We start from the raw sequence: 27,899 nt of genomic DNA, 5'->3' as shown, positions 1-27,899 counted from the left end.
TTCATTATGGAAGAAACTAATATAAGGGATAAAATGCCTAGTCTCGGTAAAGTTTTCCAATACATTTAAAAATATTTTTTATTGACTTTAAAGAGAGGAAGAGGACCATCGATTGGTCTCCTCCCGTATGTATCACAACAGGATCAAACCTCCAACCTGGGTATATGCCCTGACCAGGAATCGAATCAGTGCACAGGACAACATTCAATCAAGCCAGGGCCCCAGTCCATTTTGAAATCAGACTACCAACAGCTAGTAAGAACTGAGATCTGACCTAGATGGTGGTGTCCGCCTGGGGACTGACAGGTTGTGGGAAGAGCGTACCTCCTACCCTGGTTGCAGGTTCCCCGGCCCTGGTAGGGGTGCATGTGGGAGGCAGTGAGTCCATGTGTCTCATGCCAGTGCTTCCCTCCCTCCCTCCCTTCCTCTAGAAATCAATGGGAAAAGATATCCTCATGAAGATTTTAAAACAAAGCCGACTATAATGGGTATAGGTAGTGTAGGAATTTAAGTGAATCTGTAGGAACTTGCTGGTTAAATAGGTTGTGGCACTGAAAGGAACTGGTCTTAATAAGTCACTTGAGCCGAAACCAGTTTGGCTCAGTGGATAGGCCTGCGGAATCAAGGGTCCCAGGTTCCAATCTGGTCAAGGACATGTACCTTGCTTGAGGGCACATCTCCAGTGGGGGGGGTGCAGTAGGGAGCTGATCAATGTTTCTCATCGATGTTTCTAGCTCTCTATCCCTCTCTCTTCCTCTCTATAAAAAAATCAATAAAGTATGTATTTTTTTAAAATAAGAAAATAAGTCACTTGACTGAGGGGAAGTGACTGGGCAGAGCTCCCATCCCTCAAGGCAAGCTAACTTAGGACGAGGTCCCAAATTGGACTAAGCCAGTGCTCCCACTACTCCCAGCATATGCACACCCTACTCTGCCTCCTTCAGAGGTAACGGGGCAGCGGGTGAGGTGCAGATCTGGGACCTGAGGTGTCAGGGTTCCTGACTCTATAGGAGGGTACCTGGGGCAATGAGACTACGTGGTGGTAAAGTAGATACCAAAATTGTCACTCCAAATTTTAAAGACATGACCGCGAGGAGCTCAGAAGGCTATGAGTTTCAAACGGGCTGTTCTTTGTAACGTTACAGCACCTGTACGGTCTCAGACATGCCTTGGACCAGAGGGCAGGTAAAACGAGGTTCAGTAAAGGTAGAAAGGATAGAGAGGGGAGCCCAGAGGAGAGCCAGTCTCAGGCCCACCATGAGGACGAATGCAATTGACAATCCGCTGAAAGCAGGTCTGGGTGAGGAAAGGAAGGGACCATTGGAGAATACAAAAAGGCCCCACATCTGCGCAGGCGGCCCAGAGCGGGGCGGGGGGTGTGTGTGTGGGGGGGGGCCACGCCACCTAAGGAGCCTCCGGGCAGCAGGCTGCCGGCGGGGAGGCGGAGCGGTGAGGAGCCCGAAAGCTGAGGGCAGGAGGAAGGTTGCTGCGGCATCCCTGACTACCCGCGTCCACTGAACACCGGAGTTCCCGAGCACTGGAGGCAGGCTAATGGCCAACTCCGGTGGCCTCCGTTTTCTTCGCCTAAAAGCAGCCAAAGCGCCACGTGCGCCGGAAGGAGCGGCGCCCCGAGACCCGCCCCCACGCCCAGCCGAGGCGAGCCCAGGCCCGCACCGTGACGCCCACCGTTTGCGACGGGCCGGAAAGCAGCGGCCGCCGCCAGAGCCGGGCACAGCCGGGCCGCTATGGGGGTGAGGCGGGAGCGAAACGCCGCCGGGCCAGGGACCGGCGGCGGCGTGGGTCTGGGATGCGGGGGCTCGCGCCGGCAGAGAATGGGGGGAGCGGGCCTGCGCTGTAAAGGAGCGGAGAGGCCGCGCTCGTGCCGCGGGGGGCGGGAGGGCAGGGGCGAGGCGTGGGGCTGCGCAGGCGCGAATAACGCAATCGCTTCGGCCCTCCCTTTCCTCAGAAAATCGCGCTGCAGCTCAAAGCCACGCTGGAGAACGTCACTAACCTCCGGCCCGTGGGGGAGGACTTCCGGTGGTACCTGAAGGTGCGGGGGCGGGGCCCCGCGGGGAGGGGGAGGAGCCCGAGAGGCTGTGGCGCTTCGAGGTTCCGGGAGGGGGCGCCAGAGGCCGGGCCCGGAAGAAGGTTCCCCTCCTGATCTGTGCTTAACCACTTAATGTTGTTTTTTCTGGATAGAATTTTATAATTTGCTTTTTAAAATTGATTGGCTAGTCTTTAGTTGACAGTGTTTGGGGATTCCTTTTGTAATTTTTTTCTTCGTTAAATATAATATTTTATGGTATGTAAACGCTAAACGAAAGGCTGCTTGAAGGGATATTGTGATTATTTAGTAAGAATAATTTCACCTGTTTTATTTGTTGATTGGGTTTATTTTGTGAGAGGACCCCTCTTACCCGAGTAGTGTAAGCCCTTTCCCTCTCCCGGATCCCAGAGCTTCTGCTACTTTCCTTGTAGTCTAAATCCCAGCATCCTTCAGTTTTTGGCAAAAGCTTCTTCTGTTTCAGGAAGCCTCTGACCATTTTTTAATCCCATATATTTTGAAGACGAAGTGCCAGGGCTTATTTGGGGAATTGATGTTCTTTGGTTTCAAAAAGCACAGAGACTAGGGAAGGAGACAGAAAAACAGTAACAACAGAGGATAAACACTTACCCCAGGGACCTGCAGGGCCCGTGGGAACTCAGGAAGCTCCTAACCTAGCAGCGTGGATGGGAGGGGGGCCTGCTGAGACCATTTCTGTACCACATGAGCCTTGAGTCCCCAGCTAACCTGGGCACTTAGAGGAGGGTGGGTCTGCCAGCATGAGAAGCACTTTGGCCTGCTCTTTGCCCAGAGGTAAGTCTGGTTGTGTCCTTGGTGGGGCTGGTTGTAAGGATGAGGTAAGATTGCTGGCTGGAAGGCAGGTTATGAGCCTGCCTTCTTACCCTTCCCTCAGCGACTGCCTAACTGAACTAATACTCTTTTCCCTCCCAAGATGAAATGTGGCAACTGTGGTGAGATTTCAGAGAAGTGGCAATACATTCGGCTGATGGTAACTGCTCCCCCCTACCACCACACACACACACACACACACACACACACACACACACAATCTCTAGGCAGGAATTTGGGGAATCTGTGATCCTAATCTCTTCCCATCTTTGAACCTTGCTTTTTGTGGTTTGGGAGGGCAGGCATTAGTGGGATTAACCGTGCAAATAAGAGCCGCCTTTGGGATGTGAGGCAGAGTTCAAAATCAAGGGGAAGCCCTTTCCTTGGTCTTAAGAAACCTCCCCAGGATTCTTGTCCTAGCAAGTTGCTCACCCTCTCTGAGTCTTGGTCTCTCCCGTTGGGTAATAAGTGGTGGGACTGGGTCTTCAGGACCTTCCGTCTGATTGCTATGTGACTAGAGGTTGTGTTCCCTCCTCGCTAGGACAGTGTGGCCCTGAAGGGAGGCCGGGGCAGCGCCTCCATGGTCCAGAAGTGCAAGCTGTGCGCGCGGGAGAACTCCATCGGTACGTCAGGCCCTGGGTACTGAGCTCTGCCCGGCCAGCCCCCGGCTTCCTGACACCAGACCCAAAGCAGGCTCATGTCACCTGAGGAGCCCGCGCCTCTGCAGCAGACCCTTTCCCAGAGCCACATCGGGGATCTGGGGTAGGGCCAACGTATGGACTCAAGTCAACTTTGTCTTCTGTTTTGTGTTTCAGAGATTTTGAGCAGCACCATCAGATCTTACAACGTAAGTTGCCTGCTGTGGTGGCAGGCATAGTGGGATTAGATCCAAGCTGGGAGGCCTGGGTTCTAGAATTATACTCGTCAGTGCCGAGCTGGGGGAGCTCAGGGGACCTGTGATCCAGCTGGCCATTCAGTCTCCATCATTGGGACATTGGCCTTATCTACATCTTTCAGGTCTAGTGAGCCCTCTCTGAAGCCATAGGGGAAGAGTGCTTTAATGGTACCATCCATCCTTGATACTGTCCGTATTCTTAGGTAGTTATTCATTACTGTATAACAAATTAGTTCAAAGGTGAGGGAGGGTGTGTGTGCTTTGGGTCTGTGTGTTTAAAAAAGGACATTTAACTTGTATTTATCAATTCCTTATTTGGTATTTTTGAAAAATGTCTGATTCATGCCATACTTCAGCTTTGTCCTGAAGTTAAAGAGAAATCAAATGAGGACTTTCCCTCAAGCAAACCATGATCTAGTGGAAGAGACAGATTAGCAAACAAAAGCAAACTAGGGCCAGCACACACGGTTGGTGTGTGCTGGCCCTAGTTTATTTGTTGTTGTTTTTTTAGATATATCTTTATTGATTTCAGAGAGGAAGGGAGAAGGAAAGAGAGATAGAAACATCAATGATGAGAAAGAATCATTGATTGGCTGCCTCCTGCACACCCCACTGGGGACCGAGCCTGCAACCTAGGCATGTGCCCTTGGCTGGAATCGAACCCAGGACCCTTCAGTCCACAGGCGATTCTCTATCTCACTGAGCCAAACTGGCTAGGGCCAGGCAGTGATTTTAGAGTGAGTGACAGGATGAGAACGAATGTGTAGGCATGGTTGGGGTCTCTGGGCCCATGGGTCGGTAGGCATGAATTTCCTGGCTACACCACCTTGCTCATAGGTGCCTCCTCTGTAAGTAAATTTCATTTCAAAGGCTTTAAGTCGGGTCCCTGCCTTCACAGCATGGCAGATGGTTAGCAAAAAGCCATAGTTAAGTGTGCTGGGGCCGTTTAGATGATCTGGAGACTTTGTAGCTTAACATTCTTATTCATATTTGTGATGCTGGTAATGTTATCTACTAGTTACTGAGCATAGTGTTGGATACTCTGCTGGGTACTTTACATATATTTCAAGTTCTCACAATAAATTTGTAGTGGTTCCTCACCTTTATTTGATAGTCTCAGGCCCAGAAGGGGGAAGTAAGACTAGAGTTCTGCCTCACATGTAGGCAAGCGGACCCCCGAGTCCACACTCTTTGTTCTGTAACATCCATGACCAGGGTCTTTTGGGGAGCAGGTGGCTAAGACAGGCTTCTACCAGAAGGGGGTAATTTGGTCCCAAGTCCTATTCTGGGCTCAGAGGGGCAGTAAGGACCTGCTTGACATGAAGGGTAGGGGCCTTGGGGCTATCCTGAGGGCCCATTTGGGCCTACCTCCTCAATATATTTCCTTTCTAGGTTGAAGACAATGAGAAGTTCAAGACGATAGTAGAGTTTGAGTGCCGGGGCCTTGAACCAGTTGACTTCCAGCCCCAGGTGTGTGTGTTTTCCTGGGAAACCTGTGTCTTTGGGGAGGGCACATAGGAAGCAATAGCAGAACTTTGCTTCCTACAGAGACCATGAACTAGGAATTCTCCTTTGTAAGAATAATAATTATTTATTAAGTGCTACTCTGTGTTGGGCACCCTGCTGGTCAGTTTTACATGTTTTATCTTATTTAACCCTCACAGTCACCCTGTGCAGTTACCTGTACTGTTTTTTGTTTTTGTTTTTGTTTTTTATTTAATATATTTTATTGATTTTTTTACAGAGAGGAAGGGAGAGAGATAGCTAGAAACGTCAATGAGAGAGAAACAAACATCGACCAGCTGCCTCTTGCACACCCCCTACCAGGGATGTGCCTGCAACCAACGTACATGCCCCTGACCGGATTCGAACCTGGGACCTTTTAGCCCGCAGACCGACGCTCTGAGCCAAACCGGTTTCAGGCCCGTACTGTTTTTTCAGACAAGGAAAGGATTTCAATGTTTTGCAACTTGCCCAGGGTGACAGAAAGCAAGGGAGCTGTAATTTGAATGCAGGCCTCTCTGACTCCAGAGTCAGTGCTCATCTCATTTTATTGGAGCGGCATTTTCACCTCACAAGTCTGTGAGATAGGCAGAAGAGATGATAAATAAGAAATGTCCCCATTTCATAAATAAGAAAACTAAGGCCCAGAGAGGAAAGCAGCATGCCCAGCTGGTGGATGGTTAGCAACAGGCTGCAGCTAAGTGTACTTGGGACCATTGGGGTGATCTGAGTCTTTACAGCTTCGATTGCCTTTCAGACAACCTGATAGTAAAAGAGTCTATCCTGCAGCTCCTGCCTTCTGATCTAGGGCTGTAATTGGAGGAACCACTCTAGTCCCAGGCAGCTGCCAGGCCCTGGAAGCTCAGTAGTTATTCCAGAACAGCTGCCAACACTGCCTCTCTGTGCCCCTTCCCAGATGTGCTGTGAGAAGAGCCAGTTCCCTGGTCAGGCTCACGTGCCAGCCCAGGGCCTCCTTCCCCTCGGACTCACTGCCTTCCTGTCCCTTGCAGGCTGGGTTTGCTGCGGAGGGTGTAGAATCGCGGACAGTCTTCAGCGACATTAATCTGCAGGAGAAGGTACGGGACATGGGGGCCTTGCAGGTGCGGTAGGGCACGTGGTGGAAATTGTCTCTTATGGTGAACAAGACTCATCAGTGGAAAGCTGACTGCACATCTCTGTGCATTTTGTTGTGATTTTGGTGTATAAGATGGCCTCAAGTGTAACGCTGAAGTTCCACCAAGTGTTCCACATGCATGAAGGCTGGAATGTGCTGCTAGAGGAAATAGAAGGCATGAGTTATGTTTTTGGCTGTGAGTTCAATTTTAGTGAATGAACAATATATTGAAAAGGTGTTTTTAAACAGAATCATACATGAAACAAGGTTATGTATTGGTTAAAAGCAGTGTGATCAGATGTAGACTCCCATGAGTTTAACCCTGTGTTTTTTCCTGGGAGCACTGGTTCATTATTCACTAAGTCAGCACTGTGGTGACTTTGTAGAATGTAACTACCACAGATAATGAGACTTGACTGTATCGGTGGAATGGTAATGCCTGGCCAATGAGGAAACCTTGTGTTCAGGCTCAAATGAAGGACAAAAACTTCATTCAACTTGCACAGCACATAGTAATAACAGTGACTAGAATTTATTGAGCTTTTATGTGTATCTGGCACTATACTAAGTACTTTTACATGTGTTACCTCATTTGATTCCTTCAACATTCAACATGAAGTCTATTGTCCCTTTTTTTAAATGGAGAATAGCTCTGAGGATCAGAGTGGTTAAGTGACTTGCCAGCATCACAAAGCTAGAAGAGCTGGAGTTCAGGCCTGAACAGTCTGGCTCTGTTCTGGGTCATACGTGTTCATGCATGGCTGGGTCAGAGCCTGAACTGGGCCTTTTAAGTCGTAGTGCTCCTCTCCACACTGTCCTAGGCTGCCTGCTGAGCTAACGCTGCCATCTCCCCCCATAGGACTGGACCGACTATGACGAAAAGGCGCAGGAGTCTGTGGGAATTTACGAGGTCACCCACCAGTTTGTCAAGTGCTGAGCCCTCTTCCTGCACACTTGCCTCTAAGAGCTGAGAAGGGACAACCAAGCAGCAGAGCCCCCTGAGGCTGGTCCCCTCCTCCCTTGTCTCCTGGCAGCTGTCCGAGCCCTCACAGGCTGCATGCCGGGCTGTCGGTTTCCCAAGCCCCACCAATAAAGCGTTTGTGCTGTACTCATGCACTGAGGCAGAGTCAGGTAGCAGCCACTCCCTCCACAAGTAAGAATCCTATTAGAGGTCCTTCACTGTTTCCCAATACCTTCCTACAATATAGAATCTTACACCAGACTACTTTGCAAACTGTGCGGCAGCACACAGCTTCTAAGGGCTCTTTAGCTCATGAGGAGTGGGCATTTTCAACCCAGAAAACCAACGGTGTCAAGGCCAAGGGTATGAAATGCAGCTGAGCCTATAGAATGATACCATGAGCCAAATAATCCTGAGCCAAAACACTGCATTGATTAGCGTGGCTTTTCAGTAAATGGAGGCATCTCTGTCAGCTGGTGTCACTTCATATTCTGGGGATAAAAGGGACTGTAGAGGTCAGCAATCCATCCTGCAAGATTCTGCTCTCAAATTCTAGCCAGGTGGCCATTAGGTCTTGGCTCACCTGCTGTGACGGGGCTATCTCCTCCCATCACGGAAGTCAGTATGAAAGTTCTTATATTGAGTCAGCATCTGTGCCCCGGTAGCTGCTGGTCCTGGTTTGTCCTCTCTGTGGTCACACTCCTGTGTGCTGCCCCCTAGGCAGCCTGTGGAGGTGCGAGAGCCCCTCCCCGGGGGACAGCTGTTTAATGAGTTAGGTCCCGAGGCATGCTCGTGCCTTCCCACCAGTGAGCCCATTTGGAAAATGTTACAAGTGACCTATTTATCCAGTGTTCTGCTGGAGCCAGGAATTCTTTGGAAGTAAAATTAATATCCTCATGTCTGCATGGCCCACTGGGAAGGGGTCTGCTCACTCCCAGGCTGCTTGTGGGCATCCTCCAATTTAAGGTGGCCGTGTCCAAGAGGTGACGAGTTGCCTACCTTGTCCCCTCTCTAGTCGGCAGCTACTTCTTTAGTCTAGGTCGAACATGCCTGGTTCCCTCTGGGCCTCTTCCTTGTTCCTGACAACAGCATTTCTCCAGCTCTCAGCCAGCAGGCCTTCCAGCCCCCATCCACTGGTCCAGTCCGCTGCCCAGCCTGAAAGCAAATAGGTGGAGGTAACAGGCTGGGTAAGCAGCCTTTCTAGTTTTCAGTGTCTATACCAGCCAGTGTGTTAAGCTCATAAAGACAAACACTAAAAGGATCAATAGTTTTTGTACTTTAAATTGCCTCTCATCTTTTAGGAGGTAAAAGAATTCAAAAAATCATTAATTAAAAGGGAAAATAAAGTAGATTATGTCAGTAGATGCAGCAATTAAATTTTATTTCTGCTTCAACAATAAATACACCTGAGTTATTTTTTCAGATCCTACCTTTCTGATCAAATGCCCTTAAAATAGAAATCTCACATCATCTTTCTGGTCTAATTCCACTTGGAAATTACACATTTAGTTTTAAAACCATAATTTTAAAGCTCAGGCTTCACATCATTGGCCGCTGAGGTGCCTCATTAGTTCCAATAGTCACAGAATAGCACCTATTGGCTACACAAGCCTCAGTTTTCATGTAGATGAAGTAATGGAGGCTTTTGACCTGCCCAGAAGCTAAGTTCTGACGGATTTGCCTTCCATGGCATCAAACATGTCTTCTAAGGCCTTCTGCACACATTGGAGAAACTCCCGGGCATTGCGGCTTGTGTAGGAGGAGACGTTGCAGCCTATCCAGTTGTCATGAACGGCATACCCAACGCCAAAGCCATCAGGGACCACGGGGGCAAAACCACCAATGTTCACTGCTGGGCTGGTCAGTGTGCTAGTGGACAGGATGTTGTGGTTTATCTGCCCGTATGCAGGGTCCAGATACAGCTCAGGCAGGGCAATCCCTTGGGCTGCTGCCAGGTACCGCAGAGCAAATAAGTGTCGGTCAAAGCCCTGGCCTGTCAGAGACAAAACAAAAAACCAGTCTCAAAATCGCAGAACTGAAAGAAGCCTTAGTAAACCTTCCCACCCCTGTAGGAACCCCCTTCAAAACATCCTTGAGAGTGAAGGAGAGTCTATCTACCTCTGCATGCACACCTCCAGCTCACTAGCCTCTGGAGCAGTTCATTCTAGAATATTAAGAAAAACTCAACAGCTGAGTCAAAAATGAGCCTAAAATAAAAATGATTTTACAAGGTCTGAAACTAAGTTATGATAATTTAGTCAAGAAAAGTACAGGAGAGCTCTGGACTCAAAAACTAAGATAAAAGGCAAAGTCTAAGTCAAGTGTCAAAGACACTGAGTCAGTAGAACAAAACGGAAAGAGTTCTCATCTCATCTTTACTGCTAATTTGCTATGTAACCTTGGTCCAGTGGCATCCACTGCCTACCTATAAGATGGGGAAGGATGAGACCAGAATGTCTTGGAGGTCCGTTAGTTCCAGGACTTGTTGCTGCTATGGGCTCCTCCAGGTCAAAGCAGACAGACACTTGGATTTGGGAAGAGCTTCCGAAGTGACCTATGTACAGGGAGCCGACGCACTACGTCTGAGGTGAAGTAAGAGGGTCTTGTGGGCTTAGAAATCCTAAATCGTCCAATGACTAATAAGTACTAGAAAGAATCATGTGTCACAGCTGAAAATGACCTTCATTGAGGATAACGTTAGATGTATTTCCCCATCCCTGCTTAGAACATTCTGATTTCTAGTGGCTGGCCTGGCTATTCAGACTATTAGGGTAGAAAAAAAATAATCATGTGGTAGCTAGCAGACGGATACAGTCTAGTGAAGAGGTAGAAATCAGATCTGGGGTAGAATACAGCTGAGGCCTACCCCAGTGCTGAGGGCAACAAGACCCGAGGGCACGCTCCCCGTCTCACCCATGGCCGCTTCTCTGGTCAGCTGGCCGTGGTACTTGGAGCACTCGGCCATCATCTGCTTCAGCTCTCCAGCACTGTGCTTGGAAGCTTCCCTGACAAAGGCCTCGGAGCACCTCTTTGTGAAGACGGAGGCGGGGCGGATGGTCTCGGTGCGGCCGTGCTTGAACGCTGCAGTGCTGCAGGACTCGTAAGTGGCCACCGTCTGCCCGTACTGCCGCAGAAAGGCCATCTGGAAGGCCAGCTGGGCCACCGAGTCAGGGCTCAGCTTCTGCTGCTTCAGGAATTCTTTGCCTCCTCTCTGGAACTGGATGCAGTCAACGGTGAGGGTCTTCATGGTGGCATCAAACTTTTCCTTAGCAGCAATGATGCCAGTCTTTACGGCATCGTTCAGCTTGAAGTTGAGCTTCTGCACGGCAGCAGAGGAGTCAGTGCTGGCCGGCTGGCTCTGTGGAGTGATGGCAGGGGCCTGAGTGCTGTCTTTAAACACTTCATTGAAAAACCTGAGCACTGCAACCCCATCGCCCCAAGCATGCTCAAAGTGGACGGCGGCAGTGCCGTCCTTGGCTATAATGAGGTTAAAGGATTTATCATACCAGCGGTTTGTGCCGTCACCGTGCAGCATGGTATGGGACAAGTGGACAAGGTCCTTAATGGGGAAGTCATCTAGGCAGAGACAGAACACAGCAGAGTCCACTTTCCTCAGGGTCTCCTCGTTGCCACCACTCTCCAGCTTCTGCCTGAGCTCTGCCCAGATGTCTCGGTTCTCACTGGGCAGATATGCCAGTGGAAACTCGGGGGCAGGGCTATTGTCTGAGAGAATGTACTTCAGATGAGCCTGGATTTCAGAGGCGCTCACAATGTTCCCATTTTGATCCAGGACATCAAAGACATAGAAATGTCCTTTTCTTAGGACCAGGAGGTGTCTGGCCTTGTTATCAGTGAAGAGTTCATCCCGACTGGGTCTGGGTAAACGAGTTGAATTGAAAAGTCGGAAATACTGGGACATATCCAGTGGATACGCATTGACCAAGTAGGCACCATACCAAGACAGAGAGGAAGGCACAAAGCGTATGAGTTTCTTAAAGGTGTCAGTGTCACTTTTAGCAGGGTTCAAGTGGAACACTTCTGGTTCCAAAAGGCCATCCCGGAGTGTCTTCAGAAACCGGATGGCAGAGACCGTCATGTTGGTCGCCCGGGTGAGCTGATCATTATACTCAGACTTTGGGTCAGGGTTGAATGCCATAAATGGATTAAAGTTCAGGACAATGGGGTCTCGAGCAGTTAAGTACATATCAAACCAGGGGCCTAAAACATAAAAATAAAAACATAAAAAGTTAATGCAGTCCCTAAAAATAAAACTTGAGAAAGAAAAAAATAAGTCAGACATATGCAGAAGAAATGACATCACCTCCAGAGGGAGGAATTTCCAGATTACTTTTTTGTTCTGCAATAATTCATGTTGTATAAACAGGATCATACACTATTTGGTCTTTTACATCTGGCTTCTATTACTTACAATGTTTTTGAGGTTCATCGACGTTGTAGCACGTAGCAGTTCATTTCTTTTTATTATAATACTGAATAGAGTCCCATTATATAGAGATAGCACATTTGTCATCAGCTGATGGACATTTGTGTTGTTTCCACTTTTTGGTTATTATGAATCTCTTGGGGATATAATTAGGGAGTAGAATTGCCAAGTGCCTGCACCATTACCACCAGCAGTGTATGAGGGTTCCAATTTCTCCACATCCTTGGCAACATTGTCTTTTTGATTGGAGCCAGTCTGGTGGGTAACCATTATTGTGGTTTTGATGTGCATTTCCCTAATGTTAATAATTGCCTTTCCCCCCCTCATTCTCTTTCCTTTCTTGACTCTTAAAGGAGTAAAATACAATAACACCTCACTTGAATTTATGCTGGGATAGAATAGTTGTTAATTCCCATACCACCTCCTTAGGTTTCCCTTCAGGGACAACATTCACACTTGACTATCTCCCTAATACGGGGGAAAGTCTTCACCATCATTCTGTGTACTGTGTACATTTATGCACTTCCTCTTTTAGGAAATGTTCAAAAGCAATTAGAAATAACTATGAGTATATGTGGACCGCTCAAACTAGCTCTCCACATTCCAATGGATGTTTTGCTTGTGAAAATTCCAAAAGCAGTATTTTATCAGGAAATGTGTCTTCACGGGAAGTCCTGCTAGTATTACCAAGCATGGGTAAACTCCACTAACAAGGACCATTTTCCATTGGAAGAAATAATTTCCACTTGTAAAGCACTGGGGAAAGGATTAATGAACACACATTTATCTCTTATTCATTTGTTGGTCCATTTATTCCATTTCATTCCTTGAGAATAAGTGTGGAGAATCAGACCCTGGTCCAGGGATATAGAGAAGAACAGAACATGGTCTTTGATTTGGAAGAACTATGGCGAAGGAGACAAACAGAATAAAAACATAATACAATGCACTAAAATGGTAAGAGAAAAGACATACTGGGGAGTGGGGATATATTTAATGGAAAAAGACATGAATGTATGCCTCTGGTCCCTTCTTAAAGGGATATAAACCAATAAGGCAAAGAAAATGAAAAAGAGCCGAAACCGGTTTGGCTCAGTGGATAGAGCGTTGGCTTGCGGACTGAGGGGGTCCCAGGTTCGATTCCGGTCAAGGGCATGTACATTGGTTGCAGGCACATCCCCAGTAGGGGGTATGCAGGAAGCAGCTGATCGATGTTTCTACCGTGTTTTCCCCAAAAATAAGACATCCTCCGAAAATAAGACCTAGTGCATGGAAAGATAAGACATCCCCTGAAAATAAGACCTAGTGTAACTTTGGGAGAAAAAATTAGTATAAGACACTGTCTTATTTTCGGGGAAACAGGGTAACTATCCCTCTCTCTTCCTCTCTGTAAAAAAATCAATAAAATATATTTAAAAGAAGAAAAAAAAAGAAAATGAAAAAGAACAAATATTACAAGTTGATGCCCTGGCCAGTTTGGTTCAGTGGATAAAGCGTCAGCCTGCAGACTGAAGGGTCCCAGGTTCGATTCTAGTCAAGAGCACAAGCCTAGTTTTCGGGCTTGATCCCCAGTGGGGGGCAGGGCGTGCAGGAGGCAGCCAATCAATGATTCTCTCTCATCATTGCTGTTTTTATCTCTCTCTCCTCCCTTCCTCTCTGAAATCATAAAAAAATATATTTTTTAAAGTTGAAAAGCATTTAGGTAACTGGTAATGACTAAAGCAGTCTTAAGAAAGCCAACACTAAGTTGAGAGCAGAGAAAGCCAAGAAATAATATTTACAAAACAGAACCCCGAGAGCAAGCATGTCAAACTCAAAGGCTAGCATGGGCCAAACAAACGGGACATGCAGCCCGAGGACTACGAGTTTCACATGCTTGCCCTAGAGGGCTCCGGACTGGCAGCCTAGACATATGCTATTTAATTAGATCCACACTCCTACACCCCAGATATTCTCTGGCAAAAGTAAAATTACGGGCTATAGATCTGTGGGGATCTCAAACATTTTCCTTTATCCCACCTCTACAACACTAGTGACCAGGAAAATACCTCTTGGCAGTTTTCTGGAAAAGCCTTCCCTGGGAGTCTAGAACACAAACACTGACGTTATGGACACTCAAGGAACTGATTTAGCCAGATCACATGCATGGAAGCAATGAAGCCATGACAAGCCCCACCCTCATCCACAGAGTTCCCAATAGCTTGTTAATATTTCATCCATATCCAAGACAACAGAGAAGGATAGAAAACACCTGAAAAAAAGAGGGCAAAACAAACAGGAGAAAAGCAACTTGGATACAGACTATGAAGAAAGATGAAAGCTTTAAAAAAAAAATTCCCAGATGAACTAGTAAGCACATGGAAAGCTAACCATAAGAAAGTATAAAATAATCATTAATTTCAGAGAAAATAAAAAGTTTATCCGGGAAAGAAAATAAACAACCCCAGTGTGCTACACAACTCATCTGACAATAGCAATTACATGATTGTAATAGTATAAATGTGAAATACTAAGCTAAGCTTTGTGCAGTGGCAGTATCATAGCCAATGAGGTTTACCTGAGGCACAATTTTTTTTTTGAGGCATAATTATTGCTAATTAAAAAATAAAATAAATACTACAGTAACTAAAATTACATATAACTATACTGTGAAAATGAGGGGAAAGGAAATGGGCATGTACACTCTCATATGTGGTGGGGATATAAGAGACTGATAAATTCTAATCTTCTATAGGGATATTTTAATAGATAATGCCTAAATCAAAAAGTTAAATTGCAGTAATATAAATATATTTTAGAGAATAAGGATACATATTTCAAAAGAATCAGAGCAGCTGAAAGTAAGAAGTGGGAAATTAGGGAAGGGTCGCTGTTTTTCCTCATAAGCCTGGGAGAACTATTTGATTTTTTAAATTATGTGCATATATATATCCTTATAAAAATATAAACTGAGTTAAAGTGCTATGAAACAGAGGTGGAAGCAACAAACTCTGAATGGGAAGGGAGAAGGACAGAAAGGTTTCATACCAAAAAATCACCCTACCTGGTTCTTTCTTTTCTTTTTTTCATTGAGCATATAATTGGCATAAAAAATTATACCAGTTTCAGGTGCGCAATATAATAATTCTATATTTGTATATATTGATATTGTGAAATGATCACATTAGTCTAGTTAACATCCATCACCATACAGTTATAATACCGTTTCCCCGAAAATAAGACATCCTCCGAAAATAAGAACTACTTACAGGTTTCCTTCTGAGTGAAATATAAGGCATCCCCCCCGAAAATAAGGCCCCCTAGGCTAAACATGAGAGATTTGGTCCACTGATTCTGAAAGAAATGGAGTCACAAGAAATTCACCAGGAAATTCAGGAATTGGATTGTTATGATGATGTTCCAGAAGATGATGACATGATTGTCATTGAATAAATGAGTAAATTCTTGATACTGTAGGATTCACAGTTTGTCTGGTTTGTGTTGACAACTACCGTACTACCGTACCGTATACAGGTAATAAATTTCCTTTATTTTCATTTAACAATAAGTGTGTACCGTATTCTTCATGGAAAAATAAGGCATCCCCTGAAAATAAGACCTAGCACATCTTTGGGAGCAAAAATTAATATAAGACACTGTCTTATTTTCGGGGAAACAGGGTATTTATTTTTCTTATGATGAGAATTTTTAAGGTCTACACTCTTAGCGACTTTATAATACTTTATTATTAATTATTGTCATCATGTTGTACCTTACATCACCATGACTTATTTATTTTACAATTGGAAGTTTGTACCTTTTGATCCCCTTCAGCCACTTCAACCAACCCCCACCTCTGACAATCATCGTACCTGAGTCTTTAAAGGAAGAAATTTCCAGGTAACAAATGGCAGTGTAAACAACATGGATAAAGACACAGAGAATGAAAGAATTAATGGGTTGAGGGATCTAGAACAATACACGTAGGGACTTATTCCTGCATGCATCCTTTTCAGACAGAACAATAATTAGGTTCTGTTGTGATTCCATCTATATAGGAAGCAAGCGGTTGCTCTTAAGCATGAATTCAGTCAACATCTTAGTGGAGGAGGAACTCACTCAGCCTAATGTTTACCTCAGGAGGAGAGGATGGCACATTGCTGTCCCACCAAGAATATTTTCAAGACCAAAACAGGAGAGAGCTGCCTTACTTTCAATTATGGAGGGCTCTGAGACAAATAAAAGCCCAACCTACCTACCTGAAATGTAGCTCGTATGTTTATTCTGCTTGTCCTGAGCAACCAGCTGATTGTGCAATTCTTGTCCAATCCCATTTTTAAAATTCTTGCAAAATTCTTCTGTTTTCCTGAAATGTTTGAGAAAAGATAGAATCAAATAATGGCAGAAAATATGTGATTTTTAGATTCATGACCCAAAACTCATACACGAGCTTTGAGTCCCCAATAGTATATCCCTAGGACCTAGGACTGAGATCAGAATAAGAATAAATCTAAAATGAGTAACTCTAGGATATGTTTTTCAAATAACTGGGAAGATCAATCAGCATCTCATAAAACTATCTGTAATCTGGGAGGCAGTTTGGCATGGAGAAAAAGACATAAGCTTTGGGGTAAAAAAGAGCCAAGTTTGAATTCTAGCTCTGTCACTTTCAAACAATGCGACCTTAAACAAGTTACTTGATTTGACTTTCAGTTTCTTCATGTGTAAAATAGACATATCACCTTATAAGATTAAAACATATTTATGAAGCTAAGGATTTAGGATAGTTTGAAATATAATATTTAGTAACTGGTAGCTATTAAATTATTACCATCTCAAGAGAAGCTTCAAGTGACTAAAAAGGACTACTTGAAAGTACAGGACTAGATTATGAACAGTTCATCTATGTTTTTCCATCACTGTCCAGTGAAGGATTTTGTGATTTTAATGACAATGCCCATTATCTGCATGAAAAATTCCCATCATGGATAGAGAGGACTACAGTAGGATGTAAGAGCTTAATGCAACTCACTTTTTGGCAACAGCCAGTATTATTTTTGGATTCCATGCTGTATTAGCTTTCCTAGGACTGCCATAACAAAGTAGCACAAACTGGATAGCTTAATACAATAGGAATTTATTCTCTCAGTTCTGGAGGCTAGAAGTACAAAAATCAAGGTATTAACAAGACTGTTTTCTCTCAGAAGACTCTAGGGGAGAATGTATGCCATGCCTTCCTCTTAGTTTCTGGTGTCACCAGCTATCTTCGGCATTCCTTGGTTTGTTGGCACGCTCCAACCTCTGCCTCCATCATCACATGGCTGTCTCTGTGCCTCCTCTTCTTATAAGAATATCAGTCTCCTTGGATTAAAGACCCATCCTACTACAGTATGACATCTTTTTGTTTTTAATCCTCACTCTAGGACAGCAGTCGCCACCCTTCAGACCTCATGGACCACTGGTTGGCGACCGTTGCTGTAGGATATGTTATTATTGATTTTAGAGAGGGAGGCAGAAAGAAGGAGAGAGATATCGATGTGAGAAACATTGATATGTTGCCTCCTATATCCGCCGAGACCGCGGATTGAACCCACAACCTGTGTATATGTGCCCTGGCTGGAAAATAAACCCACAACCTTTCCGTGCACAGGACAATGCTCCAACCCAGCCACACTGTAACATGCTTACTTCTAAATAAGGTCATATACTAAGGTTCCAAAGAGAGCATGTAATTTGGGGGCACACTATCCAATCCAGTACACGTCACCAAGGAAACTTCTGGTCTGCCATATGCTCTCCTCAGTGTTACTTCCCTACCAGGAGCACATGCCTTCTGCACCAGCTGGCCTCCCAGGTACTCCTACCAGGATACAGTACAAACTTCTCATTCTGGCTTATAAACCATTACCTGTTGAGTCTGGTTAGAGAGACTTGGTCAGCCCTTCATGAGGTTCCTGGAGACCCAATCTAATCACAGATACTTCCTGAAGCAGTCTACCATTATTTGTCAGCTTCTCTTGAACCACCCAGCCATGGTCATTCAGGGTTCTCAGCATTTACCTGAACTGCTCATCATCTAAGAGAGGCTTCTGTGCACTGAGGTATCTTCTAATGGTGTCTTCAAGTTTGGGAACAGGCAGCCTGAAGAAAAAGCAAGGTCGGTGTAGGTGACAATATGTGAAACAGGTTAATTAGCTTCACAACCCAAACCTCTATAATAAAGAGGTGATATGCAAACCAACCCTCACAAGATGGCAGCCTACAACCACGCCGGCAGGGGGGTTAGTGAGGCACAACCAAACAACTGAACAAGCAGGCTGTGCGGGGCGACCAGGCCAGTGAGGGAGGGACTGTGAGGAGCGACCAGGCTGGCTGGAGGGCAGTTGGGGGCAACCAGGCCAGCAAGGTGGGGGGGGCAGTTAGGGGCGACCAGGCTGACAGGGGGAGAGAGGGGCAGTTGGGGGTGACTAGGCCAGCAGGAGGAGCAGTAAGGGGTGACCAGGCCAGAAGGGGGTGGGAGATAGTTAGGAGCAACCAGGCTAGCAGAGAAGGGGAAGTTGGGGGCAACCTGGCCTACAGCAAGGGGAAGTTAGGAACAACCAAGCCGGTGGGGTGGGGGGCAGCCAAGCAGGCAAGCTAGGATCCAGCAATCCAAGATTGTGAGAGGGATGTCTGACTGCCAGTTTAGGCCCTAAACCGTCAGACATCCTCCAAGGGGTCCCAGATTGGAGAGGGTGCAGGCTGGGCTGAGGGTGACCCCACCCCCCATGCATGAATTTCGTGAACCAGGCCTCTAGCAAACTAATAACTGATAACTGCCTTCCAAAAAAACCAACAATGGGAAGCCACAGACAAATCAGAATTGATGGATTTACTAGTGTAAAAATCAATGATAACTATATTTGTAAGTAAAATAATTTTAATGTATTAATGATGGATTTCATAAGCTAAATTAGCAAATATACTAATAGATTCAAAATGGGGAAGCATAAGCTTCCCAAACCTTTCAGTTTCCTGGTTACAACTACAATACTTATACTATACCTGTATTGGAACTGATTTGAATTCTACCCTTAGTTTGAACTAAATTTTTCTCCCCCAAGATTAAAAAAAAAAAATTCTAGTTTTAAATGTGCTTGTGTATTATACAACAGAGATTCCTACAAAAGTGAAACACAGGCCTGTCCAAGGGCCAGCCAAATATGCGGTCAACAATCAAGCCATGCCCAGCCACCAGGAGTCCTGTGAGGAAGAGCTAGATCTTCCTATGTGCTCTTTATTCATCATTCTCTACCAGTGGATTTCCAGGGACAGCTATGGTGATGAAGTTACTGGTCCATATTGAAGTTAAAACACATGGACAGTATGGTGAGGTGTACTTTCTTTTTCACATCAATAGTTTTATTGAAAGATATATCCCCTGGCACCAAAACTTAATTTGTTAGGTTATCTCTGCCAATTCAAATTAACAAGGATATATTCAAATTATCTAAATATAGCAGCCATTTAGGAAAACTGGAAAGTTTATCCATAAAATGTAGCTTGAACCATTAGAAGTGAAATGATGGCCATCTAAAAAGCAGGAAGCAGGCCCTTACCAGATACTTAATCTGCCAGTACTTGGATCTGGGACTTCCTAACCTCCAAAACCTTTAGAAATAAATCTCTATTGTTTATGTCACCCAGTCTATAGCCACCCAAATGGACTATGAGAGACAGCCTTCAAAATGTCACTTCAGTCACAGTCTGACTGTTCTTATTGGGATAACTTACATTAGAAATACCCAGCTGAGATCTGTCAAACTCATGAATTATCTATCCTACCGTGTTTCCCCGAAAATAAGACATCCTCCGAAAATAAGACCTACTTACAGGTTTTCTTCTGAGTGAAATATAAGGCATCCCCCAAAAATAAGGCCCCCCTAGGCTAATCATGAGAAATTTGGTCCACTGATTCAAAAAGAAATGGAGTCACAAGAAATTCACCAGGAAATTCAGGAATTGGATTGTTATGATGATGTTCCAGAAGATGATGACATGATTGTCATTGAATAAATGAGTAAATTCTTGATACTGTAGGATTCACAGTTTGTCTGGTTTGTGTTGACAACTACCGTACTACTGTACCGTATACAGATAATAAATTTCCTTTATTTTCATTTAACAATAAGTGTGTACCGTATTCTTCTTCATGGAAAAATAAGACATCCCCTGAAAAATAAGACCTAGCGCATCTTTGGAAGCAAAAATTAATATAAGACACTGCCTTATTTTCGGGGAAACAGGGTATATAATAAAAGGCTAATATGCAAATTGACCTAATAGCGGAAAGACATGTTGCTATGATGCACACTGACCACCAGGGGGCAGATGCTTAACACAGTAGCTGCCCCCTGGTGGTCATTGTGCCAGAGCCGGGCTAACAGGGAGCAGGCCTAAGCTGTCAGTCAGATATTCCATGAATGCTCCCAGACTGCAAGAAGGCACAAGGCTGAGCTGAGTGCAGGAATGTCACACACTGGGCTACATATGTATATTAGAGAAATATGCAAATTAGATAAGGATACCATAACAATCACAACCAGCTCAGGAGGAGGGGCCGGGTGCAGCTCCCAGACTGAGAGAACAACACACAGGTGCAGCCCTGGAGCCTGAGAGAACACACAGGGGCACCTGCTCCGAGCCTCTGTGGCACAGCTGGGGGCAGGCCCACAACGGACACACACATACACACACACACACACACACACACAGCGCCTGCTCTGGGCCTCCACAGCACAGTCCGACATGCCCTCATCCTTCTCCCTATCTCATATCCTGGAATTACTGTTCCTTATTTTGACAGTCACTTGAGTGAACCAAGTAGCACCATCACATCCCAGTTAAAAGATCATCAATTACAGGGAAACTACACTTTTACTTCTTCTCAGCCACTATTTCCAAGGCTATACTCTGAGCCTTATCCCACCTGCAACTGCTAACATCAGAAATCATAGCATGGCCATGGCCAGCATGCTCAGTGGTTAGAGTGTCCACACTGCCCACTGAAGGATCTCAGGTTCAAGGGCACAAACCTGGGTTGCAGGTTCGATCCTCAGGCCTGATTAGGGCAGGTGCAGGAGACAATCAATTTATGTGTGTCTCTCACATCGATGTCTCTTTCTCTTTCTCTCTCTCTCTCGCTCTCAAAATCAATGGAAAAATATTCTCTAGGGAGGATTAACAAACAAACAAACAAAATAAATCATAGCATGTTGTCCCTGACATCCTATAATATGATTTTTTTTTCTGCCTTATCAATAATCTCCTCCTCCTCCTCTCCATTCATATTATTCTTTGCATAGGCTGGGCTGTGGTTTCACCTGCATCAGTGGAGAAATAGAGCCCCCACTGGGTATTTCAAACAGATAGAATTTAATATTGGGAATTGGTTACCAGAGGGTTGGAAAGGAAAGTTTAGAAGAGGGGGGGGGGGGGGGGGAAGTGAAGTTAAGAGATTAATAGCTACAGGAAGCCATTCTCAATCTCCTGGATGAAGGAGCCAGACCATGCCCTGCGGAGGCTGCTGAGAACTTGCTGCTGCCATTGGAATGGTGCTGCCAAGGAAGACAGCAGCCTGCAGACTGCACTGCCTCTGCCTCTGCCCCCACCCCTGCTGAGCCCAGTGAGGAGCAGTGAATGGAGCTTCTCCACTGCGCCAATGCTCCACAGTGAGAAGTTTGCTGCCAGGGCATCTAGGAAACGCAGTTTGCCCTGGACTGCAGGAAAGCACAGAAGGGCACAGATGGAGCTCTGAGCCAAGAGACAAAACCTACCCTTTGCCTATTCGGCATTTATTCTCACCCTTTACCCTATATTAAACTTCCAGAAACAATACGGTAGCACAGTCACACAAATACCCCTTAAATAATTGAAGATGCTGTCACAAGGCTTCATCAGTCATTATTTCCATCTCTAGGTGATCAGCTCCTATTTGAATTTTCTTAGAATAAAGGTAATTATCAGTAATATTTATCTATAACAATAAAAGCATAATATGCTAATTAGACTGGACAGCCGAATGATCTTCCAGACATCATTTCAGACGTCCTTCTGACGAAGCTGTGGCAGCAGGGGGCGAGGCAGTGGCAGTTAGGGGCAATCAGGCATAGACAGTAGGGGTGAAGCAGTTAGGGGCGATCAGGCAGGCAGACAGAATGGTTAGGGATGATCAGGCAGGCAGGTGAGTAATTAGGAGTAATCAGGCAAGCAGGCACTGTGGTTAGGGGTGATCAGGCAGGCAGGCGAGCAGTTAGGAGCCAGTGATCATGGATTGCTGAGGGACCGGCCCCTCCCTGGCACAAATTTCGTGCAGCGGGCCTCTAGTCTTACATAATAAAGTAATTTTTTTAGGTACAAAAAAAATGTAGCTTAAAATCTTACTATAAATAAGATATACTGTGGTTCTTCAGTTTATTTTCAATGCATACTCATAAAAAAAAAGGTGTAAAAAGTAAATCTGAATTATTTAAAGCCATTATGAACTTAGGTTGAACTGAATAACCATTCATGACACTTTAAAACTGTAGATCCCCTTACATTCATGGACTTATAAAGAAAATCCCAAAAACGAGCTCAACTACATCATAATTACAAAGTTACCCACTCACTTTTCTCAGGACTTCGTTTTGACACAGAAGGAACATTAATGAAAATTTACCTTCTTTTTAAACAAAATTCTAAATTACAGGCAATGGCAGTTTTGTAAAAACAAAAAACAAAAACAAACAGCGCTTATTAAAAATTCTAGAGTGTTAACTCAATCCTGAACTTACTTTTATGGGGAAGTTTTCAGAGTAATGATTTATACCTTAGTCTCCTCAGAACTTCGTTTATATTGTGAAATTAACTGTCCAGTATATATCAACACAGCCCTTTAAAAATAACATCTAACTGTTTATGCCTGGTTTTCTCTAGTTCTGAGATGACAGCCAAGCACCCCCTCTCTGAAGAGTGCAAGGTTGCTATTAATCACATGGCATCCTATGAACTGCACATCAGTGATCCTTGTTTATCTGTGTTATTACATTGAATGCTCAGAAGAACCTCGTTTTGTCACATTTTTTGAAAATCAAGGTGAGGGGAAGAGGGAACGTGAAAAGCAATTCCTAAGATACCTAACATACGAATGTGAGCAAAATCTGCCTTCGGGTGACTGAGGCCTGAGATAATAGCTGGGGAACGGGCATGCAGGCTCTAGAGTCTGCTCTGGACCTGGAGAACTAGTTAACCACGCTCCGTCTAGACGTGAAGGCCATAGCTTCTGCCAACAATGGCACTAATTCTTATGTTTCAGGGCAAAGTCCCTGGAGGAACAGAAGAATAACACAAGCTATCTGCTACGCCAGCTTGTATATCACAAGGAATTGGAAAATCAGGCCCAGGAGGAGGAAGACAAATAGAAAAAGCCTGCTGGAATTGTCAGGTGAATAAACCCAACATCTGGAGGCACCAAAGTGAGTCTTCCCATTGTCCTAGGCCCCAGAATCAGCTCTGTAAGAATCTTAGTCGTCTCCATTCGTCAGAAGACTGCTTTCCTTCACTGGTGTATGTACAAATAAATCTGTTTTTGCATTATAAAAAAATTAAAAATAAATAATAACTGAATTTGGACACCTAAAAATAATTAAAATGGTAACTTTTATATTACGTATATTCTACCACACTAAAAAAAGAGCAAAGAAAAAACAGTAACATCTGAAAAACAAGCAAATGCTAGTGCAAGGGTTCCTAGAAAAAAGAGAGTCCACGGCCACTTGGTCAATAGGCAGCAGTAATATCACAGTGAGAGGGAGGGAGGTCATGTTGGACTTCTTAATACAAAGGGACCACCCTTCAACTAGCTGGGACCATTCCCTATTTCAGGCATCTTATCTCACTGAGGCCCAATGACTGTGTGTCCCTTGCTACCTTACAGAGAAGAGCTGTGGCTCAAGGAAGTTAATGGAATTGCCTTAAGTTACAGAGTGTAAGATCCAAACTCTGGAACCAAGTTCTACCAGACTTCAGAGCCACGGCTTTTCACCAAGTGTGACAACAAAACGAGTGTCAAGCCCTGACTGGTTTGGCTCAGTGGACAGAGCGTTGGCCTGTGGACTGGCAGGTCCCGGGTTCGATTCCAGTCAAGGGCATGTACCGTGGTTGAGGGCACATCCCCACTGGGGGTGTGCAGGAGGCAGCTGATCGATGTTTCTCTCTCATCAATGTTTCTAACTCTCTACCCCTCTCGTTCCATCTGTAAAAAAAATCAATAAAATATATTTAAAAAACAAAAAACAGAAAATGAGTGTCAAAGATAACACATTTTACCAGTCTAGGACCTCAGAGATCAAAGGAATCTTACTATCTAAACTCCACTTTATAGCTGAGCTAAGGAAGGCCTGGGGGGAGCTCTTCCTTAAAGTTACACATAGCTGGGTGACGACACAGTGCAACTGTTTGTAGCTTTCAACTCCTACAGATTTTTGTACTGTGGGTTGGACAAAATGATCTTGAATATTCTCCCCAGCTTTCCAATTTTAAAACAGGACAATCCCTCTGATACAGGAAGTCGAGGATCCGTCTGCAGCTGGGCTTGGCACGCGCAGACAGGTTCTGTCATGCCTCACCTTTCCCCCACTTACAGGCACAGCCCACACACAGGCTGTCAGCGAGGGGGGGTGTCCCGGGCCTGTCCACGGGCACAGAGACCTTTCCTTCCTCTCCCGTGCCTCAGCTGAATTCAAAGGGAGGGACTGGGGCTAGATAATCCCGTTTTAATCTGTTTAGATGTCTGCACTCTGTAATTTCACAAGAATCACCTTGATGATTTTCCTGAGAGGGTGGGGGTGGGCAGTGTTGACAATGGACTCAGGGGTTCCCGGATGTGAAGAAAAACAGTAGTTGGGGTGATGTCTGCAGGCAATCTTTGTTCTATTCATGTGGCCGGTCCGGCCCCCAGCCCCTGGACTAGGAGAGTCCTGACGGCAGTTTGGAGAGAGAACAATCTTGGATACAAACTTGGAATGTGGCACCAGGAACTAACTGGTGAACAGAGAAGGTTAAATCTGGTTTTAAAGGGTGAGGGAATTGGGAGAAATTTCTCATATCGGAGAAGGAGATCTGGCAGCTCGGATGAAGGCTGGGAAGGTGGGAAAACTGGAAACTGAGTGGAAGAAAACACTGGGTGAGGGAAAGGGAAAGATGTATTGGACTGTTTTTTCTTTCTTCCTTTTTTGTCATTTATAAGAAAAAATTTATTAGAACGTTACAGAGGCAAAAGGGCCCTCCGGCTTTAGGAGAGAGAAGGGTAAAGGTGGGGAGTCTGGGGGGAGGGAGGAGGAGGAGGAGAAAGTGCACGGGCCGCCTTCCCAGGAGAGGAGGTTCCAGGTGGAAGGTCCGCGGTCGTCTATGGCGGGAGGAGTGGGGAGGGTTTAGACAGACTCTGGATCTAATCTGAGTACGGCTCCGGGGGCGTTGAGGGTGGTGCCCAGAATCCTGTGAGGGTGGGCTGCAGGTGCTTGGGGTGATGTGGGTTAGGAGGATATTTTAGGGGGAGTGTTGAGGAAGATTTGATCATGGTGAAAGGCTTTCGGGTGAAGACCGGGCCTAGAATGCTGAGGGCTTTGGGGAGAGTAAGGTGGACACTCAGTGGGCACGGCAGTGGGCTGAGGGTTTGAGTAACGTTGACGAAGAAGATGGGGTGCTGGGAGGAACTGAAGGAGGATAACTCTTACGTATCAGAAGTTGGCCTGTCCCTCTTCTGGGCAGGAATGTGGGGCGGTCATGAAAGCACTTGGGGGAACACCGTGGGCATTTTTCAGGCGGGGGGAATGTGAGGAACTCTCAGGGTTTCCGGCTGGAAGTTGAGTTGCCAGAGAGAGTTCGAGAAGGTTCAGGCCGGAGAGTCAGGGAGCCATGGGACGTTCTCAAATTTGCTTGTTGGGCGGTGCCGGTGCCAAGAGATCCGGAGTCACAGGGCTTCCGGGGGCGGGAGGGCGTCCCCGGGGGAGCGGGGCAGCGCGGTTCAGCGGGAGCCGTGAGTGCCGGGTTAGGCTGGGGCCGCCCCGGGGCGGGCGGAGGCCGGGCTCACCTGGGCAGGCTGTCCTGGTAGTGCATGGTGGGCACAATGCTGCGCTGCAGGTACTGGCCGGGCCCCGAGCCGGCGCTCAGGGGCCGCCGGGGGGCTCCCGGGCCGCCGGCAGCGACCCGGGGCCAAGCGCGCAGCAGCAGGCGGGCCACCATCGTCCCCGGAGGCTGCGGCCGCGGGACGCCGAGTGCGGGGACCTTCGTGGGGCAGGGAAAGGCCCTCCCACCTCAGCCCCGGGACGGACGCCGCGTCAGGCTGGGACTACGGCCCAGTTCGCGGCCGTCCGCAGGGCCACTTCCGGCCCCGCCCACAGCCGGGCCCGCCCACAGCCGGGCCCGCCCACAGCCGGGCCCGCCCACAGCCGGGCCCGCCCACAGCCGGGCCCGCCCACAGCCGGGCCCGCCCACAGCCGGGCCCGCCCACAGCCGGGCCCGCCCACAGCCGGGCCCGCCCACCGACTCCTGAGCTCAGCAGGTCTAGCCCACTGCCTGGTGGGCACGGAGCCTCCTCCCAGCTCTGCTGGTCCGAGTTCCCATCTCGAGGCGGCGGGAAACGGAGCTCTGAAACCGCTCTCCTCTCCTTGACGGGAGCATGACAGGAACTGGAGCTGAGTTAGATTATTGGAATCTAATAAACCTGAATGTGATCCAGACTCTGCCCCTGGGAGATTGTGGGCAACATGTTAAACCTGTTTCCTCCCCTGTGAACTAGAGATCACGATCGTTCAGGAAATGAGTTAACTGGGCACGGACAGCGCTGGCGCTCTAGGCAGTACACGGCGACGGTTGTTGTTAGCAACCTGCTAACGTTTGCCCAGCAGATGTCTGGCATGAGTCATGCCGCACAGCTGCCCGGCGAGCCCACCTGGGCGGGAATTGGAGAAAATGCGTGTGTGCCGAAGACAGAAACCATGGAGTCGCCCTTCCGTTGTCCATCCAGCCACCTCGAATGTGCAGAAAGATCCTCAGAGAGATTCCCTTCGGCCTGAACGCTTTTTCTCAGGTTGAACAATTCCAAAGACGGGAAGCTCGGCCTCTGGCTGCCGGGAGTCTTCCGTGATCCGTGGACTACGTGAAGCTGCCTGTCACCACCGCACATCACCTCCAAGTTTCCTTGCAAACTTTGACTTTAAGATTATACCACTTGGCCAAAGATCCATCATTTCTCAACCATCTCAAAAACAAACAACGCTGCCACGTGTTAATCCCTGCTGTCGGCTGCAGCATTAAATAAACTCTGCTCCCATTTTACAGACAAAAGGGAGATATCAAAATGTATTGTGTCACGCTGTCTGGCTTGAGGTACAGATTCCATTCTGGAAACAGCCCTCCCTTAGCTCCAGCTCTCTATCCTGGCCTTGTGGGTTTGAGGTACCAAATACGTCTGGTCTGGCTCATAACTGGCTAAGCAGAGCCAGGAGCCAGAGCACCCTGGAAAAAGCACTGGACTGGGAGTCAGGAGACCTGACTTCTTGTTGTTGTTTTTAATATATATATTATTGATTTTTTACAGAGAGAAGGAAGAAGGGTAGAGAGAAACATCGATGAAAGAGAAACATCGCTCAGTTGCCTCCTGCACGCCTCCTACGGAGGATGTGCCCACAACCAAGGTACATGCCCTTGACCGGAATCGAACCTGGGACCTTTCAGTCCTCAGGCTGACATTCTATCCACTGAGCCAAACCGGTTAGGGTGAGACCTGAGATTTTATCTCAGCTCTATCCTTGTCTCGTTAGGTAACTCCTGGTTCAACGGGAAGATCACTAGCCAGCTCTTTCATTCATTCCATGGTGACTATCAATACTTAAGACCTGAACAGGAAACTTAAAAACTGTCTGGATTTGGTGGAGTGATTTTTTTCCAAAGGATTTTTATATTCTTCCTCCTGCCCTATACACTGCAGGCAATTGGCATTGATGCTTTAGATTTGGGTCAGCTCTGTCTGTTTTCCTGTCAAGTGAAGATTATATATTCAGTATTTTTAAGGGCTTGAAACCTGAGGCA

The 27,899-nt window shown here is 46.4% G+C and overlaps 2 protein-coding genes and 1 pseudogene across 5 annotated transcripts; 2 read left to right on the top strand and 1 right to left on the bottom strand.

Annotated features, from left to right (window-relative positions):
• Nucleotides 1-1,522: 1,522 nt before the first annotated feature.
• On the top strand, nucleotides 1,523-8,767 carry CZIB (CXXC motif containing zinc binding protein). Of its 3 annotated transcripts, none has more exons than XM_045584617.1 (8): nucleotides 1,523-1,751; nucleotides 1,967-2,050; nucleotides 2,997-3,053; nucleotides 3,435-3,516; nucleotides 3,709-3,740; nucleotides 5,181-5,258; nucleotides 6,208-6,367; nucleotides 7,265-8,767. In XM_045584617.1, exons 1-7 carry the CDS (start codon nucleotides 1,746-1,748, stop codon nucleotides 6,352-6,354), a joined length of 486 nt encoding a protein of 161 aa, XP_045440573.1. In that variant the 5' UTR covers nucleotides 1,523-1,745; the 3' UTR covers nucleotides 6,355-6,367; nucleotides 7,265-8,767. The 3 variants fall into 3 exon arrangements, with proteins under 3 accessions (XP_045440573.1, XP_036300952.1, XP_045440574.1); XM_036445059.2 differs by having other exon boundaries at nucleotides 1,618-1,751; nucleotides 6,302-6,367; XM_045584618.1 differs by lacking the exons at nucleotides 1,523-1,751; nucleotides 1,967-2,050 and adding an exon at nucleotides 2,086-2,857.
• CPT2 (carnitine palmitoyltransferase 2) lies at nucleotides 8,726-26,187 on the bottom strand. 2 transcript variants are annotated; one of them, XM_036445057.2, is made up of 6 exons: nucleotides 25,900-26,040; nucleotides 17,850-17,930; nucleotides 16,049-16,155; nucleotides 13,859-13,895; nucleotides 10,280-11,584; nucleotides 8,726-9,359 (listed from the first exon to the last, which is right to left on the bottom strand). In XM_036445057.2, the coding sequence occupies exons 2-6, from the start codon at nucleotides 17,863-17,865 to the stop codon at nucleotides 9,028-9,030; spliced, it is 1,797 nt and encodes a 598-aa protein (XP_036300950.1). In that variant the 5' UTR covers nucleotides 17,866-17,930; nucleotides 25,900-26,040; the 3' UTR covers nucleotides 8,726-9,027. The 2 variants fall into 2 exon arrangements, with proteins under 2 accessions (XP_036300950.1, XP_036300949.1); XM_036445056.2 differs by lacking the exon at nucleotides 13,859-13,895 and having other exon boundaries at nucleotides 25,900-26,187.
• Nucleotides 14,328-14,430, top strand: LOC118724976 (annotated as a pseudogene).
• Nucleotides 26,188-27,899: the final 1,712 nt, after the last annotated feature.

Source organism: Pipistrellus kuhlii, unplaced genomic scaffold (assembly GCF_014108245.1).
Source record: "Pipistrellus kuhlii isolate mPipKuh1 unplaced genomic scaffold, mPipKuh1.p scaffold_m20_p_2, whole genome shotgun sequence".
NCBI classification, from domain to species: domain Eukaryota; kingdom Metazoa; phylum Chordata; class Mammalia; order Chiroptera; family Vespertilionidae; genus Pipistrellus; species Pipistrellus kuhlii.
Note: the sequence above shows the minus strand (reverse complement) of the source record. Positions and strands in the feature narration are given on the sequence as shown.

What these genes read in the sequence shown, in the direction of transcription:
- CZIB (XM_045584617.1), top strand. An exon ending in ACTTCCGGTGGTACCTGAAG is followed by an intron (nt 2,051 to 2,996) that starts GTGCGGGGGCGG and finishes TTCCCTCCCAAG; the next exon opens with ATGAAATGTGGCAACTGTGG. An exon ending in CGCGCGGGAGAACTCCATCG is followed by an intron (nt 3,517 to 3,708) that starts GTACGTCAGGCC and finishes TTTGTGTTTCAG; the next exon opens with AGATTTTGAGCAGCACCATC.
- CPT2 (XM_036445056.2), bottom strand. Translation starts at nt 26,051, where the DNA reads ATGGTGGCCCGCCTGCTGCTGCGCGCTTGGCCCCGGGTCGCTGCCGGC. An exon ending in ACATACGAGCTACATTTCAG is followed by an intron (nt 11,585 to 16,048) that starts GTAGGTAGGTTG and finishes TTTATGTTTTAG; the next exon opens with GCCCCTGGTTTGATATGTAC. An exon ending in GACCAGAGAAGCGGCCATGG is followed by an intron (nt 9,360 to 10,279) that starts GTGAGACGGGGA and finishes TGTCTCTGACAG; the next exon opens with GCCAGGGCTTTGACCGACAC.